Source organism: Crassostrea angulata, chromosome 2 (assembly GCF_025612915.1).
Source record: "Crassostrea angulata isolate pt1a10 chromosome 2, ASM2561291v2, whole genome shotgun sequence".
Classification (NCBI taxonomy): Eukaryota; Metazoa; Mollusca; class Bivalvia; order Ostreida; family Ostreidae; genus Magallana; species Magallana angulata.
The window spans coordinates 65,540,626-65,561,845 of record NC_069112.1 but is presented as its reverse complement, the minus strand read 5'-3'; the positions used below and the strand labels follow the sequence as shown (position 1 = coordinate 65,561,845).

Sequence of the window (21,220 nt, the reverse complement as noted above, 5' to 3'; positions counted from 1 at the left end):
CGGAGGCGGTAATTTGGCCGCTCCGTCACAGTATCCGTATTTTTAATGATTAATTAAATTCTTACATAACATGTAATTGAATATTTACCATTGTAACCAGTGTGTAAATTAATTCTAACATTACATGTTATAGATTTATTGACCATTGTAACCAGAGTGTAATCAATCGGAGGCGGTAATCTGGCCGCTCCGTCCCAGTATCCATATTTTTTAATTCTAACATTACATGTTATAGATTTATTGACCATTGTAACCAGAGTGTAATCAATCGGAGGCGGTAATCTGGCCGCTCCGTCCCAGTATCTATATCTTTTAATTCTAACATTACATGTTATAGATTTATTGACCATTGTAACCAGAGTGTAATCAATCGGAGGCGGTAATCTGGCCGCTCCGTCCCAGTATCTGTATTTTTTAATTCTAACATTACATGTTATAGATTTATTGACCATTGTAACCAGAGTGTACATGTTATAGATTTTTGACCATTGTAACCGGAGTGTAATCAATCGGAGGCGGTAATCTGGCCGCTCCGTCCCAGTATCCATATTTTTTAATTCTAACATTACATGTTATAGATTATTGACCATTGTAACCGGAGTGTAATCAGTCGGAGGCGGTAATCTGGCCGCTCTGTCATCAGTATTTTTTATTATGAATTTAATTCTTGATCATTGTAACCAGATTGTAATCAATCGGAGGCGGTAATTTGGCCGCTCCGTCCCAGTATCCGTATTTTTAATGATTAATTAAATTCTTACATAGCATGGTATTGAATATTGACCATTGTAACCAGTGTGTAAATTAATTCTTACATTACATGTTATTGATTATATTGACCATTGTTTCCGGAGTGTAATCAATCGGAGGCGGTAATCTGGCCGCTCCGTCCTAGTATCCGTATTTTTAATGATTAATTAAATTCTTACATAGCATGTAATTGAATATTGACCATTGTAACCAGTGTGTAAATTAATTCTTACATTACATGTTATTGATTATTGACCATTGTAATCAGAGTGTAATCAATCGGAGGCGGTAATTTGGCCGCTCTGATCCCAATATATGTATTGATTCATTTATTACATAACATTTATAAATATATTACATTTAGACTTTTTTCGACTTCATCAACTGGAATTGGAGTGTTATTTCATTGGGGATGGTATTCTGGCCACAACAATCCAATTACCTGTATTAACTCACTTGTTACGCAACAATTAATTATTACATTACATGTCACTACATGCCTTTTTGAGTAATCATTGTAACTGGGGTGTTTTCTATTAGGGATGGGACGATCCACCGATGCACCGGTGCATCGCGGTATTTATTTTGACGATATTTGGATCGATACATTTACCATTAATACAACGATACCTTACCGAACTTTTTTTAATTTTTCAAAAATATCCGAGCTTCATATATCGGCTATTTTTAGTCCGCGCGCCTAATATGAAAGTACAAAGATGGCGGAAAACCTCGTAAAGTTGTCAAAACTGTTAGGAAGCTAAATATGGAGTGTGGAAAACTTTTGGAGTACTTGTTTATGAAAAACTAGTGTACACGAGACTAAAGCAATTTGTAAATTGTGCAACGCTCATTATGAATTTAACAAAATAACTTTGAACATGCGGTAATACATCGGCAGGTTGAATAAATTTTAAACTTTTATTCATGTTTTCATTTAATTGCAATGTATCGTGATATGTATCGTATCGCACCTCATGTATCGTGATATGTACCGAATAGGCTCAGTACAGTATCGTCCCAGCCCTATTTTCTATCGAGGGCGGTAATCTGGCCGCTTCAATTCCAAATACTTTGTATTTTTATGTATTACATAACATGTAATGATTACATCATATCTTATTATGTCTTCATCATTGTTGCTGGAGTGTCATCCATCGGAGGCGGTGGCCGCTCCATTGCTGTTCATTTATTCATTTATGTGTTTTGTATTGTCAGAATGGTAACGGTATAACAAAAAAAGCTACGAAGAACTATGTAGTTCACTGTTTATTATATACCTATTGACTGGCTATGAGGACGCTAGCAAGTTTATTGTTCCCCGAGACAGGAACTATTTTACAAGGAGAAGCAAGTTAAAAAGTATTTTATTATACCAAATAGTACTTGATTTGTTGGCGATGCAGATTTCTTTATGATATAAACAATTGCAAATTACAGTAATCGGCATCAAAATTTAACTGAGCGACTCAGATAACACCTGAGGTGTTCCAGGTTAAAAACATGATGGAAATAGAATGCTTCCAGTGAATAGTTTAGACAATATAGCACGGGAACTTATATTCACTGAGGTAAAATAAACTCGTATAAATCATATGCAATCGCTATATATAAATACATGTGGATGTTAAATCTTTTCCTAAAATATATATAAAAGATTTTGACACAATATTAGCTATAAACAAAGATTATGGGAGAAACTTATCCGATTAACTGATTAAAAGGGTCGGAACGATGGAGACCGGTAAAAAAAAAAAGTAAAGGGTTTGTCGTATGAAATAAAATTCTAGTATACATGTACCAGAAAAAAGCGAAATGCTGTTAATTTCCGTAGCACAAGCTAGAACCCCCAGTGTCCATAGTGCTTGGATTAACTGGTTAGTGACCCATACGCATAAGCACAAAAGCGCACACCATGCAGTTATGTTACAAAGCTAGCTAGCATACTACAGAGGGTGTTTAAGGATCAGAGGGTGCATATACTACAGAATAAAACAGATTAAGAAAAATTCAAATTGGAAATGTAAGAGTTATGTGAAGTGCGTGTAATATAGCTATAGGAGTGACGCATAATAAGCACATATAGGGAAGTTATATAAAGCATAAAAAATAACACTGAAAACATGCATTTTGCTAATAGGTCTACATGAAATAGTGTGCATGCTATAGAAATATATTGTGGATGCTATAGAAATATATTGTGCATACTAAGAGTTATAATTAACAATGAAGTACACTCGCAATCTAAATACGCAATATCATTCTGTATTCAAAATAAATCTCTCTCTCTCTCTCTCTCAGGACATGTGGTTAACACCATGCTGAATCTTAGGTTTTCGCTTCATGACGTAACAGTTGGTCTTACGTCATTTTGCAGTGGATTTTGTTAGACCGGCGCTTTTAAATGCAATGAAATACAAGGGTGGATCCTGAAATTTATAGATTTCAGATGGAGTTTTCAAGCACAGGGGTTCTTAATTTCTCCAGATCCTTTATATACCTGATGCTACTGGTGGTTGGAATCAAGTTTGTAAAAAAAAAAAAATCAATTTACCGGTAAAAAATCAAGGTTCTTTCCAGCCCTCCTCCCTTTGTAGTGGGGAGAGGGGTGTGAAACAATATCACAATAATTTTACCACTTTCCATCATTTGCATAAACAAAACAAAACCTGGTATATACATTGTATATAATCTGCAAATAATTATCAAAATGTTGCAGACCCATACATGTTTAATTTAGAATATTGGTTGAACAATAGTATACAACATCTATTTGTAACACGGTTGGATCCACCTATACTCTCTCAGTGCTTGGGGTAAATATGACGTCACAGCGGAAGTGACGCTACCAGCGTCTGCAGTGAGCGGAGGAGGAAGGATGCCTTCTTTTATGGCAGCCGTGTATATTGTATATTTGACAATTTACAGTTAACTGAGCGGTTTTTTTTCTGTAGCAAAGTTCACGCGGTGGATAAAATGTGCAAGGTTAGTGAAATTGACATGGTAGAACTGCCAAGGCTTGACCTCGGAAGTTTCGGTAGAGTGTGAAATTTACGCTAGCTTGTGATGAATTCTGCAATGTTTTGGATACATTGCCTGAGCAGTATTTGAAGTGAAAGGATATTTATTCCCTTTGGATCTTTTAATAATTTCTTCGGCGAGAGTGAACTGGAGAAAGGGGGTGGGGGTGGGGTTAGTCATGCCAGGCATGACTAACCCCCTATTACGCGTGCGCCAAATAAAGGGGGGGGGGGGGGTTAGTCGTGCCTGGCATGACTAACCCCCTACTACGCATGCGCTAACTGATACTGAAGAAATAAAGAGAGATTGAACAAAATGAATAAAAAAAAAAAAGAACACCAGCACATTCAATGCCATGAAATAAAATAAATTAGACAAAATAAAACACACAAAATGAAATAAAAAAAAAACAATAAACAAATACAAGTTTTAACTGACTTGAATGAATAAAATATCAGGGATGTTGAAATCATTCCTTTAAGTTTCAACTAGGCTATAGTCTGTATAACCCAATATTTATGAGGGAAATTTATGTTAGTTGACTAAGTTAGTTGGAACTAACACAACAGACAATAAAAATTCAAGTTAGTTGTCTAAATTAGTCTAACTAAGGGCAATTTTCTTGAAAGCCCTAAATTCCAAGAATCAAAATAATTCCAAATTCAAATAATACTCTGTTATATATATATATATATATATATATATATATATATATATATAAAAGAGGGGGGTATACTGTTTTACCCATGTGTGTCTGTGCAAGTGGCTCTGTATATCCGTAACACATTTTCAGAGCATTTAAAAAAAATTTCCTTAACATCTAATTCACATTTCTTGTTTATGTTGAAGTTTCCTCCACTCTTCTTGAAAAATGTTATCTAAGCAACACAAACTAATGAATATTATGTAAAGATAGGATATTCAAAAGAAAAAATTTCAAAACTTGAAAATGAAAGAATAAAATTGATTTTTTGAAGAAAGAATTTTGCACAAGTCAACGAAAATGAAAGCTCCTGATGACTTGAACCCCCATACCTGTGGGTCAGCAGTCACTTAATTATGTCAGGTGACTAACCTACTAAGCTACAAAGTAATACACTCGGATTGATTAATATATTAGCCAGAACAATACATGTGATATACTTCTAAAAAATAGGTACAAGTCAAAAGGTGTGGAGGAAACTTTTTTAGAATAATCATAATAATAAAAACATTTTGTCTTGTAGAGCTGTTCAAATAATCACATCGCTCATAAATGGTGCTCGCAATCGCTCCTCAACAGAAGAGTCCACAGTGGTGATGTTTTAATGGCTGTTTCTCTGTTGGCCTCAGGTGGCAACTTTCATCAGTCTACCCTTTTTTCAAAATTTTTGAAGTTGCCATTTCTCTCTTCTTCCTCTTTTACCAAAATTCAAAGAAGATACGTCATTCCAGCAATTGAGGAAGTATGGGAAAACCATCAGGGTCATATTTTGGAAGAATTCAGAGACAAAGATGTTGTTATTCGTGGTAAGTTTGTGCTACATTTACATGTTGAACAATATTCAATTTAACTATCATACGTTTTATGGATTATGATATCTATGTAACAAAGAAAATTTTAATTCCCAGGGGATGGTCGTATGGATAGTCCGGGCCATTGTGCGCAATATTGTACATACACCTTTATGGAAAATGAAAGCAAGAAAATATTGTGCATATTAACCATGGACAAGAGGATGACAGGGAAAAATAGTTGAACATTAGAAAAAGCTTGCTTCCAGAAAGGTTTACAGTTCCTCTTACAGAGCGGGATACATGTTGTAGAGGTTGTCACCGACGCACATGTACAAATTGAATCTTTGATGAGTAAGCACATGTATAATGATTTTAACTTATATGTAATAAGATACTGCTATATTATTGTGATACTTTAAATTTTAATGAGTGAATTTTTCAGTGAAAAAAATAATTTAATTTTTTTTCTTCCAGAAAATAACTATCCTGATATCAAACATTCCTTCGACATCTGGCATGGGTCCAAGAATCTAGGCAAAAAACTGTTAAAGGTACTTGCTGCATTGCACATATTTCTATTTATTTTAGTGGTTACTTTGACAAATTTACTGATCTGGTATTGGCTTATAACTGCTAACTAAATTCCAAACCCAGTGTGACAGTAATGATTACTAAACAGATATTTTGCGTACTGACTATGCTTAGCCTTAGCATGTATGGTATGAACTTTACAGTATTCCAGATTATGTCTGCACAATCACATTTCCAATACATGTACAACATTCTGTGATGCCCATGTGGAACATAGGGAATGAGGTTTTTACCTCCTCTCACATTAAGAACAAAATCCAATAAATTAGAAATTTAACCATAACACATATTTTTTTGAATTGTAAATATATTTTCAAAATTAACTTATCAATTCACCTTATTTCCAAGATCAGAAAATCAGATGTATTGGTTTTCTTGGGGTTTGATAAGGACAATTTTTGTGGGTTACACTGTTTGTAGAAATACATCAAATTGTTTGTCTTATTAAATGACAAATCTTTTAAAAATTACACTTTTGTTTTAGGCTGGCCAAGAGAAGACCAAGAAACCTCTTCTGCAGTGGACAAGAGAGGTGGTGAACCACTTCTGGTATTGCTCAGCTTCTGCCAACACAGTTGAAGAGTTCATTGTAAGTATTTTTTCTTTGCATGCCCCCTATGCAATACAATATTACACTACTGCTGAAAAAACGTTTATTTGAAATACAGTAATGGGTTCTACGTATGTGTCAGACCCTAGGGTGTGGAAAACATTTTATCAAAATATGTTCGAAGGAGGATTTAAACCTAGTAAATACAGAGGTCGGCAGACAGGTGTTGGAATAGGGGGTATGTTTTCCAAGAAACCGTACATGATTCCAGTCAACCCACATCTATCCCGGAAGGAACCGGCAGATCAAGTTGTGGGAAAACACGTGACGCCTATGGCAGCCGTAGAAGAGAGAGCCAAAGAAGAAATGAAAGAAGCCATCAAAGAGAAGATTCCTCGCGTGTCGGAGAAGGCTATAAAAGCACAAAAAAGGCAACCTGTTATCAAACCTAAGCCAACACTCAAAAAGAAAACACCTCAGAAAGGACTGAAGAGAAAACGAGACACAGGAGACAGTATTTTTAGCGGAGCCAAGAAAAAAGTCAAGCATCAATAAGAATGGCCTTTTTAAGCGACAAAATTACAGACATTGGACTTCCGGCAGAATTGGCTTTATTTACCGTTCCACCCAATCAAGTAGCGGTGGATAAAATTTATTTCAGTGAATGCAGACCTGTAAGTTCCTTCGATACGGAGGACGCTCCGATCGAGATATCGGTGCCTGGCCAGGGTAACGAGTACATAGACTTAAGAAGAAGCCGCCTGTACGTAAAATGTAAGATTGTTAAAACCGACGGTGCAGCCTTGGCATCACAGGAAAAAACGGGGATCATTAATTTGCCACTGCAAACCATGTGGTCTCAGATAGACACTTATATGAACGGAAAGCTTGTGTCCCTCAATACTAGCTACTATGCTTGGAAAGCCTACCTAAAACTTCTCCTTTCGAGTGGCAGTGATGTCTCTCAATCCCAGTTACAGTCCCAACTGTACTATCCAGACGACGACGACATGGACAATCCGGACGCATACGGAGGCAACAACGGGGGCCTTAACAATCGCTATGCATTTACTCAAAACAGCCAAATATTTGACATGGAAGGTCCACTGTATGAGGATATATTCAGAACTGATAAATACTTGATCAATGGGGTAGATTTACACTTGAAACTGTTTAGAAACCCCGCTGCCTTTGTCTTGATGAGCAAAGAAGCCTCACCTAGCTACAAGTTGCAGTTACTAGACGTGTCCTTTAAAGCATGCATGATTAAGGTGGACAGTGGAATTTTGATCAACCATGCTGAAATCTTGAAAGAGAAGACGGCCAAATACCCCCTGACTAGAACCGAAGTAAAAATGAGCACCTGTCCTAAAGGTTCTGGATCGTTTATTTGGCAGAACGTTTGGTCCAACACCTTACCAGCCAAAGCTGCATTCTGTTTCATTTCTCAGAAAGCCGTTAATGGAAATTATGAGAAGAACCCATTCAACTTTCAGAACTTGGCAGAAGAAATTGCACTTTACGTAAACGGGGAAAGCATGCCAGCCCGACCCATGAAAATTGACGTAGGGACCAATCAAAATTACGTGACACTTTTTGTCAATTTATTTGAAGCGGCTGAGAAATGGAACAAAGATGCCGGCTTGGAAGTCACAAGAAGCCAGTTTGGCAAAGGATATGCCATATATGCCTTTAATTTGGCACCAAGTGACCTGGGTGAAGAGTATTTAAACCTGGTGAGACAAGGAAACGTTAGACTCGAAGTCAAATTTGCTGCCGATACAACGGAAACCTTGAACTGTCTGGCTTACGCAGAATTTCCGGCCCTTTTGGAAGTGGACCAATCACGGGACATCAAATACACTAAAGTATGAATTCATCATACATTGTGTGCATTGCCAAAGGACACGAGTTGCTTAGCAAATTTTTCAGAGGCGTATTTTCACCGGATACCTTACCAGAAAGAGTCCAAGCCTACCCTTCGGCCTACGTTTGTAATACAGATCCCTCTCATTTACCAGGGTCCCACTGGATAGTCATGTGGATAGACGGCTTCCGAACAGCGGAATTTTTTGACAGTTTTGGTCGACTTCCTGAACATTACGATATACGAATCAAAAACTTTTTAAATCATAATTCGAAAAAAATAAATTGTAATGAAATTCCAATTCAGAAAAAAAATGCCTTGACTTGTGGTTATCATGTACTATTTTATTTAATGATGAAATGTCAAAATTATACAATGAATGACATTGTACATATTCTTAAAATGCAGGATGATCCTGATGTTTTTGTGTATCAAACTATATCTCAACAAACGGAGTGCATTTAACCTTTGTATTTACCATATATATGCATACGTTTTGTGAATAAAAAAATGATGTAATCTATTTTTTTTATTCTATAAAAATAGTATGTATTGTAAAAATAAAATCAGTCTTAACTGAGGAATCAATGAACATGGAAGCTTGGTGGAAAGAGAGATCACTCTTACCCTTTAATTCACCCGCCACAGCTATGATCGTGGGACCCACTATGAGTGGTAAAACTTCTCTTATTTACGAAATATTAAAACATGCCGATGGTATGTTTCAAACGCCACCCGAGCGAATAATATCAGCCTTTGTTTGAAGAAATGGAAAAAAACATCGATAGATTGATTTTGCATCAAGGGTTACCCTCTAAAGACCAGCTCGATGAATGGAGCGAGGGTGTACAGCACACTGTCTTGGTGTTAGATGACATGATGATGCAAGTCGCCAAGAGCGAGGAATCTCTTAATTTATTTTGCGTGACGGCACACCATCGTCGAGTCAGTGTGTTCATGTTAGCTCAGAATCTATACATGCCTGGAAAGTTTGCCAGAACTATTTCTTTAAATTGTCATTATGTCATTCTCTTTCGTAATGTACGCGATTCTAGGCAGATCTTTACTTTTGGATCTCAGGTTTTTCCTTTAAGGTTGAAATATTTTAAAGAGGCTTACGACAAGGCCACATCTATACTTTTTGGATATTTGATAGTAGACATGAGTCCTAGGACTGAGGACAAGTACAGATTGCGCACGCGCATCTTACCTAACGAAGATACCATTGTTTATCTGCCTAAATAAATTAATTGTCTTTTTTGATTTTTTATCATTATTTCACAATGAACCGAACAGTAAAAACGCATTTATCATTTCTAGAATTGTTAAACGCTACGAACACGAAACAGCGACGAGCACTGTTGTCGACCATGACACCCTCTCAAATGCAGACTTTGTGTGAGGTGATGTTTAATGTTTACAAGGGGACCATTCCGGTCTCTAAGCAGTACATAAAAACTCTGTATCCGTACAAAAATGTCATAAGTACCCTTGTGAGCAGAACAGTAAACAAGGCTCAACGTAAAAAGTTTTTGTTAAGGCATCAGAGCATCATACCTCGTCTGATCAAACCTGCGCTACATCTTTTTCAAAATGGCTCAAGAACTAGTTCTCGTTCCAAAAGAAAAATACCAAAAACTGACGCAAACAGAGAATCATCCCCCGAAGAGCATGGAGACAATCTTGGAGCCGACGAAGGACCCACCCACTGACAAAGATATTCCCACTCAGATGCACGTTCTCGAAATCTTGGAACATGTTATTCCAAATAAATTTCATAATAAAGCCAAAGGATTGCTTAAATTCTTATCTCAGTATGGCGGTGACGTACTCTCTTGGAAAGATAATGGAAATTTGATTTACAAAGACAATGTCATTGAAGGCTCGCATATTACAGATTTGATCAAACATGCACTAACTCATAATTCAAGAGGAACTCCTACCGGATATCGACAATTTTATGAAGCCTTAAAGGACATTCAAACCCCTACTTCATTCATCCACAATAAAGAAATGATGAAGCACTCTGGAGAACAGACTGGCAGTGTTCTCGAAATCTTGGAACATGTTATTCCAAATAAATTTCATAATAAAGCCAAAGGATTGCTTAAATTCTTATCTCAGTATGGCGGTGACGTACTCTCTTGGAAAGATAATGGAAATTTGATTTACAAAGACAATGTCATTGAAGGCTCGCATATTACAGATTTGATCAAACATGCACTAACTCATAATTCAAGAGGAACTCCTACCGGATATCGACAATTTTATGAAGCCTTAAAGGACATTCAAACCCCTACTTCATTCATCCACAATAAAGAAATGATGAAGCACTCTGGAGAACAGACTGGCAGTGGCTTAGTGGTTAAAAAACATACGAACGGAGCACCTCCTAATTACAATCCTCCAAAGAGAAAGAGACTGACCAAGACAAAAATAAAGTGGTTAAAATTTTAATGAAACAATGCATCAATAAAAAATTACAAATGTACATTTGATAATATATTGTTGTAAAGACAACTGTATGTTTTTTAATAAACGTTTATAAAAAAATCGTTTTTAGAGATTTCTTTAAAAAAACAAATTGAATAATATCAATTCATTCAAATTACAATTTTTTTCAATATGATGGGAAAAAAAATCAATTTTAAACAATATAATTATAGTGTTCACATGATTTTGTTCACTACTACAATAACAATCAATATCCGTAGGGTAAGGTGTCCCAAGTGTTACGTTGAATCACTCTTTTGTCATACACAATTTTGTATTTTTTTTCTTCATTTCGATTGTAAATAATTTGCTGTTGCTTATGTCGCATAATTCTTTGTGGGTTAACAATCGTTGTACATGAACCTGTTGAATCGGAATGTTGACCCTGATCCGGCCTGAGTACCAAATCCAGCATGGAAGCAAAATTAAGTTTTAAACTGTTAACATAGTTTAGGGTAAATCCTTTGATTTTGCATACTTCTTTTCCTTCTGAAGTCCTGTAGGCGTAATTTTTAGGTCCTCCCGAAACAAATTCTGTAATGTATTCTTTGGGTTGTAACTCACTGGTAAGTTGACCAAGAAATGACCCGACTTTTGGTTCCTGATCTCCAGGTCTGCTGACGAAAATGACTGAATCCGTATCGAAATATAAGACTCTTCTATCCAGCATCTGTAACACTTCATACAGTTTAAGGCGGGCCCAGCAAGTTGTAAAAGTAGCAATAAATACGTTTGTTTGGTAATCTTCTTTAGTAAAATTTTCTTTTTGCTGTCACGAAACTTGAATAATTTCTTTACTGACAATGTGAAAATTCGAGACTTCTTTGGAAGGATCCGATAATAGCTGAAAAAATTTGTCAGCCTCTCTTTCGTGAAAAAATGTCGTCTGCTGCATGTTGAGTCGTTGGCCAAACTTTCCCCAAAACGAATTCAGCAGTAGTTTAGCAATCGATCTCAGAGCAGAGTTTTTGGTAATGTTCTCTCGTTCGAGTTGAATACCTTCTCGAAGAGCGTATTCTTCCATGTACTTCACTGCGTCTTCCTCGGTATGCACCCACTCAGGCCAGCCGCTGGCTTCTTGTTTGATCTTTAAAAATAGGTTGATATATTCGCCAAACAGACCATTGCTTTCCGTCTCTGCATTGTACTGTGAAGTTTCATCCCAATGATAGACCTCGTATATCTGTAGAATTTGGTAACCGCATTCTATGGCTTTTTCAATTTCTGGTGTACAAAATACTCCTGTAATTGCCCGGTCTTCGTCTCTGCACTGACATGGATTTTGTTGTTGTTGCTCCGAGCAGGTACGACACAGAGCAAAAGTTAATTTTCCGTTAATTTTTTGAGGCAACACGGGGTGATACAATTGTCTAGGAGGTAAAATTTTGACTTTGGCCAACCCAAAATAGTCTGTAATTTCCGTAAAATTGCTTGTAATGATTTTTGGTTCTTTTACGGGATATCTGCCATACTTGTTGACCGAGGGGTAAAGAGAACAAAAATCAAGATAGTGGATTTTTTCACCTTCCTTGACCTGGTAGTACATTTTAACAGCATTTGTTCTTCCTCCAAAAAAAGATTTTCGAGGGTCTAACCTTTCTTGCAGGTTTAGGGAATGAACATAATCAGATGCGTCTTGGTTCTGCTTCAGTAAGTTTTCAAAATCATGCTCCCAAATGTAGACATATTTCATACCCAGAGACTGAATGTAGTCTCTCTTTTTTAAGGTCATGGTCAGTAACTCGTTCATGGAGTGTTTGGTTCTTATATGTTTAAGTTGCTGACGCTGAGTAGGAAAACATATGGGACATCCGTGCCAGTAACACCCGTGAAATTCGTATGCAGTGTTGGTTTCAGGACAGTATCCATCTAATAAGTAATTGGTACCCGGCAGTCGAAATTCACCCTCATTTAAGGCATGCTGTATGTAGAGGCGGTGCCCTGTCTTTTTGAAATGATCTTCTTGTATCCATGAGAGCCACTGTATCGATACGCAACTATATTGTCCGAGAAAAGGGGCATAACCCGTGGAAGGGATTTGTGAAATAGGTGAACTAACAAATTCAGATTCTTCTATTACGTATTCTTGATTCTGTAACTCTTCACCCGTAACCCAATGTTCCTTGAATAAAATGGAAAAGTCCCCTTGCAGTCGGCGGGCCTGTAGCCAATCACTTATTCCATCATTGCCTCTAACTTTGACACGCCATTCTTCTTGAAGAAATTTGCTTTTAAACACTTCCATGCAAACCCCAGCAATGGTCGTGCATTGAAAAGGATCCACGCCTCCCATTAATTTTTTCTCTGGCATTTCATCCTCAAATACCACTTCTTCTTTTCCTGTGATTTTCATAAGAATTTCTCTGAATTTCAAACAAGCTTGTCTGAGTATGTCCACATCACTACGGCAGTAATCTAAAATTTCTCGATCAAAGTCAAAGATCATGTTTTTCTCCAGTTTTTCCTGATGCCAGATTAGAAAGTCTTTGCGTTCTTTAGCATTCATCATGTCACTTCCGTAAAAATGAGCTGCAGGGTAGGATCCAACATAGTAGGCATTTTCTTTAGTGTTAAAGAAATGAGGGAAGTACCCTTTCTTTAGCTCTCGTAAACCGAATGCCTTGGGTAGTTCAGCCAATCTCATGGGAAGAAAATTGAGGGAATCTAATATTTTTATATTAAGCCCTCTTTGAACATGTAAGTACATGATTTTTGATCCAGCATAGATAATTTTTGGAATGATGGAATTGACTAATAGATACTCTAGTAAAAAATATCCATCATAGCCCTTCATGTTGTGAGCAATAGCTGTAAAGTCTTTGTGAGTTTCAGTGAACAACCACAAACCAAAGGCATTTGCAGTTTGATCTCCTCGAAATACTATTTCTCGAAATCCGCATGTATTTTTACATGGTGGGTTAATAAAAGTCTGTTTGTTTTTCTTATTACATTTTTTGCACCTAGTTCCACAGTTATCGCATTTAGAATTTGGCGTGAGTTCTTGACCGAAGCATTCCTCACACACTGTTTGAGCCACTACCAAGTTGGGTTTGTGCTGAGATTTTCCACACCAAGACTGATGACAGTTTACACATTTTCAGCATTCCATGCAGGGTTCGGGGCTGTTACTGCATTGAACACATTCATCATTTCTTTTCATTGAGTATCCATCTTTACAATGCAAAAGATCTTCTTGTATACATTCAAAGTCAAAAAAGATATATCTGGGTTTTTTCTCTTTACATTCTCTGGACCTAATGTAGCACAAATGAGGCCCTGTTACAAATCGTTTACATGCTTCACACTGCCATTCTCCGCAAATATGATCCTCTGGTTTTCTTTTGCATCTATCTAAAGTTTTTTTACAAACCACACATTTCCACCATCGATCACACTGAGATGATTTTGACTTCCCACTTTTTATCTTATGAGAATTAAAACAATCCAGAGATCTACAAACCATGTGACAATTTCGACAACTTAATTCGTGTTTTACAAAACAAGATTTTTTTCTTTTACACACAATGCAGCTTGATTGACACTGATGCAGTTTTTGATAGGGTTTCAAACATTCATGGCAAAATTTGGATTGAATAAAGAACCCACAGACATTAACAATAGAATCAAAATGTGCATTTCCATTTTGCTCAGAATGATATAAAAAAATACGATCTTTTTTCGGAATTTCTAACCCTTGCTCATCTTCACTTACATCTTTTGGAACAGTTCGTATGAATTTGTTACCAGTAGTGGCACTGACAACTAGAATATCAGCATTCAATACGTTCTCAAAAGCATAAATGTCTTGAATGGACAGACGTCTCTCACTGCTTACATTGGCTTTCTGGCATAACAAAATGGCTAATTTTTTTTGACGTTCATTATTTGTTTTGTTGTGCTTCATTAATTCTTTGTAGAACCAAATAGGACATTTCCGCAATTCCATTACTTTTTCTTCTATTGTTCCTTTGTCACTTTGGTGTGCTAATTTCTGCCATTCAGATGTTGGAATTTGATGTAATTTGAGAAACCCCATGCAAATGCTTCGAGCAAGGCATAATTCATCTGTGTTTTGAATTTTGATACATGATCTTTTGATTCTGAGAGAATCATTGTCGCCACCAACTTTGTTAATATTTTTGCCTGCTATACCGCCCTTTGGAACTTTAATAAACCCCACATTTAAATAAAAACTTTTATCTAGAGAAAGATTTTCATGGCTGTTTAAGACATTTTGTAAGTTCTCCATCACACTTTTTCCAGTAAGATCTTTCAAGGGCCTTAGTGGTACATACACAGGATTGTTCAATCCCATGTGATGAATGATGACTCGTCCAAGATCCAAAAAAGGGTCAAGTCCTCGAGCTGTTTCATTGAGAATGTTGTCAAACATATCTTCTAATTCACGAAGCAGATCAGTCAGCCTCATTCCTTGTTCAGGGTTTTCTGCATTAAACCGAATATTGTAGTTTACATCGATAGCATTATTTTTCATTATAGTTCGTTCTCCTACTTTTTGAATGGTATATGGTATTTTTTTCACACCGCCAAAACCAATTTGAGATGAGTTGGTTCTAGTAGAGGTTGATGCTTCATCGGATTCCATGGATTCAGGAGCCATTTCTTGATCTGCAACATGGTCCTCTTCCATAGGTTCACATGTTGAATTGGGAATCAATGGGGACCATGGACCTTCACCGCTGTATTCCATTTGATCCAAATCATGAGCTAATTCGTGAAACATCAGGTCCTGTTCATTGCTCATTACTTTATCACAGTGGTGGCAATGATGTTCTTGATCCTACAAAACACGGTTTAAAATTTTTATAATAAAATGGTTTTTTTTGTGAAATTGTTCTTGCCTTAATGCGTAATGTATTAATCTGTATTACAAAGAATATAGGGTGAGTTCACCATGTATCACACAAACTTAAACAGTAGAGGCTTAACAAAATTTCTTATTTTCATGCAAAAATGTAGAAGTTCAGAAAAATAAATTCATTATATTACTGTTTTTGATTTGTTTTAAGTTTACAGTCTGGAATTTAGACCAGTGCCTTTGTAATGAATATTTTGTCAATGAGGGAATCTTTTATCGTGCCAACACCTACAGGAATTTTGGATTTAAAAAATGTTCTATCTTCAAACATATAAAACTTGGTCAACAAAAAAAAGTGGTTGTATCAATTATTTTTTAAAAGTCATTGTACTACACATTTTGAGGTATATTGCATGGAATGTGTACCTTGTTAACTATAAGAGAAAAAAACATGCACTGAAATCTCTTCAATGCATGGCTAATTTGTGCCCAATTACTTGATAAACCCACCTGCAATTCTTTTTATAGTGTGACTCATTTATAAACAAGGGTGAGTGTATTTGCTTTGAAATATGCAATGTAATAATATTCCATTTTTCTTCAGTGTTGCAGGTTATCAATAAAAAAAAGCAAGTAAAAAATAATAACTGTTTTTGAATGGAATGTTGCCCCCTTTTCACCGTCATGATGAAGATCGTGTTCACTCTCGTGTCTTTGACCTTCGTTGTCATCGTCAAACAATAATCCGCAGTATCCGCATAAGAAGAAGATGTTCATCTAGTTTAAAAATATTCATGTGTACTCATAAAATGAATATGCAATTTAATCTCAATAGTGTAATGGTCTTTTTTTTATGAATTTACTACTTACTTCTACTTTCTTGATTAATCCGGAAACAATAATTCAATTATAATATTAAAATTGAAAACGTTTAAGGATGTGATATTTCCGTAATTCATAGTAAGATGAAATCGTTGATTTTTACTATTAATATTCTAAAACTGAGTAAAAATGTATGATTATGTAATTAAGATTAGTTACTGGTAACAATTATATATCATTACTGGGTCATCATCATCATTATTCGATAGCATTGGGCGGTTATGTCCATCTTCATGCATTTGACCTTCAAGGTGATTCTTAAATATCAAGCCGCAGTACTTGCATAGGAAATCTGACATCTATATAAAAAAAAGATGAACATATTCTGATTCTTTTTTTTTTTTGCTTTTCAAATATTTATTTCTTTTTTCTTAAAGTCATCATTGTCTGTTGTTTCCCCCCCCCCTTTTTTAATCACTGCAAAAAGAACGATAACTCTACTGCCTGGTTTTTCAAATTATCTTTCCCTTCTCCATAGAACAACAGAAAAAAAGATAGTTTTTTTTACGAAATTTATTAAATGGATGACCATGCATCGTATAACTACAATATAAAATATACACCTGATATTATACTACAATAACAGTAAAATGGTATCTTAAGAAATTAATTACATAATATAAAATTACACCAAATATTTTGAAAAATAGTTTTATAAGTTTTGGTAAAAAAAAAGACTAGAATTAAGAAATGGCACCTACTGTAGTATAATATCATATTTTTAAAGTAAAAATTAAAAAAAACAATTTGGCACATCAATGTGCACATGTAAAAATTTGTAAAACAAAATTAAAAAAACATAAAAAAATCAATTTAACATAATGACACCTGATGTTTCGCCTAGTTTTTACAAATTAGTCACATCCTTAATTTTATTTTAAAAAAATACATCACCATGTATAATTATATACCTTTTTTAAATTTTAGTAAAACAAAAAGTGGCGTGTAATTACATAACACAACCATACAAATCTACTCATTGTTAAGTTTACAAAATAATTCAAATGTATACTTATTGTTAAACTCAGCCATACATATATACTTATTGTAAAGCTTACAAAAAAAATAATTCAATGTATACTTATTGTTAAGTTAACAAAATAATTCAAATAATGTAGCAAAACTATCAAATCTTTTTAAATACTTCATAGAATAAATGTTAACATTCTGTATTTTGATGTTTCGACAGTTCCTGCAGTAGCTTATCTTTACTTTTAGATAAAAAATTACCCCAAAATTTCCAAAATAAAAAAAATTTGAGTCTGTAAACAAAATTTCCTAAAAAATACCCCCACCATCCCCAGAAAAAAAATAAGTCTATTAAAAAAGTTTCCAAAAATCACCCCCTTCCCCAAAAAAACTGAGTTATAAAAAATGATTTAATCTTTTTTCTTTTGTACCATTGATCTCGTTACCCTTCTATTTATATTACCAAATGTTGACATTTCACAGTGTTCTTCATAATATGGTTTAGAAGAAGCTGCTGCAGGAACCGTTGAAACATCAAACAATGATATCTCTGAACTTGATGTACTGGTTGAAAACAATGAGGGTGTATGTAATGGCGTTGACATGTCAATACTTAAAGGTGGTGAAGGTGGAGTATAGATAGGGGATTCCTGGGTAAATGGTATTGGTGAAGGTAATCTATGGATGGTAGTGTGGCGTTTTCTTCTAATGACAATAAATATGATGGTGATGATAAGGCAGATGGAAATGGAAATGGATGTGACTGAAAAAAAATTAAAGTTTGGTTATTATAGTCTTGGTAATTGGTTCCAAATATAATTCATTTTCTGATACTGATACAATAGATGCAATAGATGCATAATCATTACTAAAAGATGAATCAGAAAAATATTCATCCATGTCAATATTGTTTGATTCATAAGAGTTTAAAATACAGGTTTCTTTATAAACACCAGCCATATTTATGGCTTTTTGTCTAGTATCAAACTGCTTTTTTGAGAATAAATGATAAATCTATAAATACTTATTGGAAGAAACAACACAAGTAAAAATAAAAAGTAAAGGTAATTGAAATTCATATGATAAGTATTTGATTGCAAATTACCTAATATGAGTGTGGTAGAACTAGGCGAAACATCAGGTGGTGTTGAACCAGTAGAGGAGGGGTGGGTAGAATTACCTATTCTACCTGTAGACCTCGCCCCCTCCTCTACTGGTGTCGTGGCCTCCTCCTCCCGGCCTGGGTAGCGGTGGCGGCCCCCGGTGGTCTCCACACCGGCCTCCTCCTGTGGGCTGGAACTCCCTGGGGTGGTGGTGGTGGGCGTACCACTACTGGGTGTGGGGGTCCTCTGGAGGCCGGTGTGGAAGTGGCGGCCCCCGGTGGCCGCCACGCTCGTCGCTGAGGCCTCGCTGGTGGCTGGGGCCTCGCTCCTCTCTGAGGGCTCACTGGCATTCTGAATGGGGAGGGCGGTGGAGACAGGCTCACCGGAGGGGACGGGGTCCTCGGAGGGAGATGAACTACGATCATCCCCTCCGGTGGCGCTGGTCTCACTGGCTGCCGCCTCATGGGTCGCACGATGGCTATTGGACGGTTCTTCAAAACAAAAAAAAATATATACATATTAAATATTCATTGCTTTAATATTTTTGCTCTTTTAAGTGAAATTGTTTTTTAATCATAAAAAATCTAAATATTCTGACATAGTGTGTGAAAATCATGGTGTGAATGTTTTTTATCGAAATTTGGCCCCCACGTGCGTAATCATGTTACCAAAAAAATCGATGATGAAATTCGAATGGTAAATCGAGTTGAGAAAAAATATGTAGGTATTTTTTATGACAAAACACAAGGTATTCTCTTCTTTATCTGTTAACTTTCTTCAGTTTATTCCTTTTCCCCACCCTTCAATGATGCAATGCATCAACTAAAAAAAATGTGACCTCGTGTTCCGTAAATTAAATCGCGGGGTATGACAATTTGACAGGTAACCGTCGTCTGCAATCCGATCTTTTAATGGGAAAATAAATGGGTCGTGAGTTAAGTACATTAAACACCTTTCACAATCTAACAAGTATTTTCATTCCATCAAGCCCCCCATATTAAAATATAAAATTCTAAGTGTCGGGATGACAATCCACATGTCATCTACCTACCATTTTGCTTCGAAGAATGCGCGCTCAATAAAGTTCAATAGTTGAAGAGGGATGACGTAAAACCCGACATTTTTCCGAAATAGTCTTCTCACCCCATAATTATTTTTTTTTACTTATAAAAAAGCATAGGTTTTTTTTATTTTATACTTAATTTTAACATTTCTTTTATTTCAGATTTTTATTTGAGTCTTTTTGTAAACAGTTACAAATTCATAATCCTCACCCCCCCCCCCCCCCCTTTTTTTTTGTAACTATTTTTTTTACATAAAAAATATGATATCTTTGAATAAATATTGTCAAAAACATACCTTGACATGGCATCCTTGTAAAGGCTGTGGAGCTCTGCTGATGGACAATTATTTTCTCTGAAGCAAATATTCTGTGGGTAGCGCGGCCAATGTCCACAATCTTGTTGTCTGCCACCCCGCACAGAGAAATACAGGAACATGGATCCCTCTTCAAGGCGCAATCAAACCCGCGAGCGGTTTCCCGACAACAACGGTTCACATTATTACATTGTTGGACCGACAGTCCAACAATTCCGAACAGGAGAAAAACAGCAAATTGCATTTTTACAATTCAACACGTAATAAAAGATACTCGGTGTGAAATGAAGTCAAAGTGCGGTACTGATAAATTTTTTACCTTTACTTATATAGTTTAATTGTGACCCTCATAACATTAGAGGGTCAAAAACGATAATGGAGAATCGGGTGTAGCAATTGATCCTATAATTGAAGAACCCCCAAAGTTTCAAAACTTGAAGAGAGCTGACCTATACATGATGACATAAAATGTGCCCTTTTTTTAGCAACAGTTCATTGTATTAAGTGAAGTGTAGTAAATCTGTGTTAAAATAAATTGAACTAGCACAATTATTTGTCAACCGAAATCACTAATACAAAAATATTGAATAAAAGTAGAAATTATCTTGACCCATTAGGTCAAAAAAGTTTCTAATCGAGCTGGTTTTATTGTAAATGCAATTACTTTTATTAGGTCAAACCTTTCCAAAAGAAGTGAAAAAATACAAAGTCAGCAGCTTTGTGTCCTTTTACCAGGGTCAAAACATATCACATCCATGGGTTGATTCATTCTTACAATTAATTGCAAAAAAAAAGGGGGGGGGGGGTGAGGGGTGATTTGCACTTCTCATTCAATAATGTCATCCTATTTAAAAAGTATTTCACTTATTCAGCATTTTCTTAAATATACGCAAAAAAATTTAAACTAATGTTACAAAACCCATTACCAATGTATCAAGTATTGTATTCAATTTTTGAAAACTATGCGCTTCTCTTTCAATTTTTGAAATCGATGTCATCTTAACAAAAAAAAATTTTCTCGTCACGTTACACATCATTATAAGTACAATCTTATCAAACTTTGAAAGGGTTACGGTATCAATTTTATCTACACCCGTAGGATAATATACATATCATTAACCTGTTTCAATACACTGTACCAGCTGCAAAGAACTCATTTTCTGCATCCAATCAGAAAAAGTAAAATAGTTTTTGGAGGGAAATTTAACATTTACAATGTATAACAAGACAGCGCTAATATCCAATCAGAAAATCTTACGCTGTACTAATTGCAAAAAATTTGTTTTTTGTATCCAATGAGT

The 21,220-nt window shown here is 35.7% G+C and overlaps 4 protein-coding genes and 1 long non-coding RNA gene across 5 annotated transcripts; 2 read left to right on the top strand and 3 right to left on the bottom strand.

Moving 5' to 3' along the window:
* The first annotated feature begins 5,512 nt into the window (after window positions 1-5,512).
* On the top strand, window positions 5,513-6,448 carry LOC128172858 (uncharacterized). The gene is made up of 3 exons (XR_008242370.1): window positions 5,513-5,619; window positions 5,743-5,819; window positions 6,344-6,448. It is a non-coding gene; the product is annotated as an uncharacterized LOC128172858 (long non-coding RNA).
* A 518-nt stretch (window positions 6,449-6,966) lies between these two features.
* On the top strand, window positions 6,967-8,283 carry LOC128174723 (uncharacterized protein F54H12.2-like). Its single transcript, XM_052840203.1, has one exon. It carries the CDS (start codon window positions 6,967-6,969, stop codon window positions 8,281-8,283), a length of 1,317 nt encoding a protein of 438 aa, XP_052696163.1.
* A 2,936-nt stretch (window positions 8,284-11,219) lies between these two features.
* LOC128174722 (uncharacterized) lies at window positions 11,220-13,413 on the bottom strand. Its single transcript, XM_052840202.1, has 2 exons — window positions 11,769-13,413; window positions 11,220-11,383 (listed from the first exon to the last, which is right to left on the bottom strand). The coding sequence occupies exons 1-2, from the start codon at window positions 13,411-13,413 to the stop codon at window positions 11,220-11,222; spliced, it is 1,809 nt and encodes a 602-aa protein (XP_052696162.1).
* Window positions 13,414-14,477: 1,064 nt separating this feature from the next.
* LOC128174721 (uncharacterized) lies at window positions 14,478-16,365 on the bottom strand. Its single transcript, XM_052840201.1, has 3 exons — window positions 16,237-16,365; window positions 14,896-15,570; window positions 14,478-14,531 (listed from the first exon to the last, which is right to left on the bottom strand). The coding sequence occupies exons 1-3, from the start codon at window positions 16,363-16,365 to the stop codon at window positions 14,478-14,480; spliced, it is 858 nt and encodes a 285-aa protein (XP_052696161.1).
* Window positions 16,366-17,219: 854 nt separating this feature from the next.
* Window positions 17,220-20,163, bottom strand: LOC128174720 (uncharacterized). The gene is made up of 3 exons (XM_052840199.1): window positions 19,902-20,163; window positions 18,545-19,033; window positions 17,220-18,202 (listed from the first exon to the last, which is right to left on the bottom strand). The coding sequence occupies exons 1-3, from the start codon at window positions 20,161-20,163 to the stop codon at window positions 17,850-17,852; spliced, it is 1,104 nt and encodes a 367-aa protein (XP_052696159.1). The 3' UTR covers window positions 17,220-17,849.
* Window positions 20,164-21,220: the final 1,057 nt, after the last annotated feature.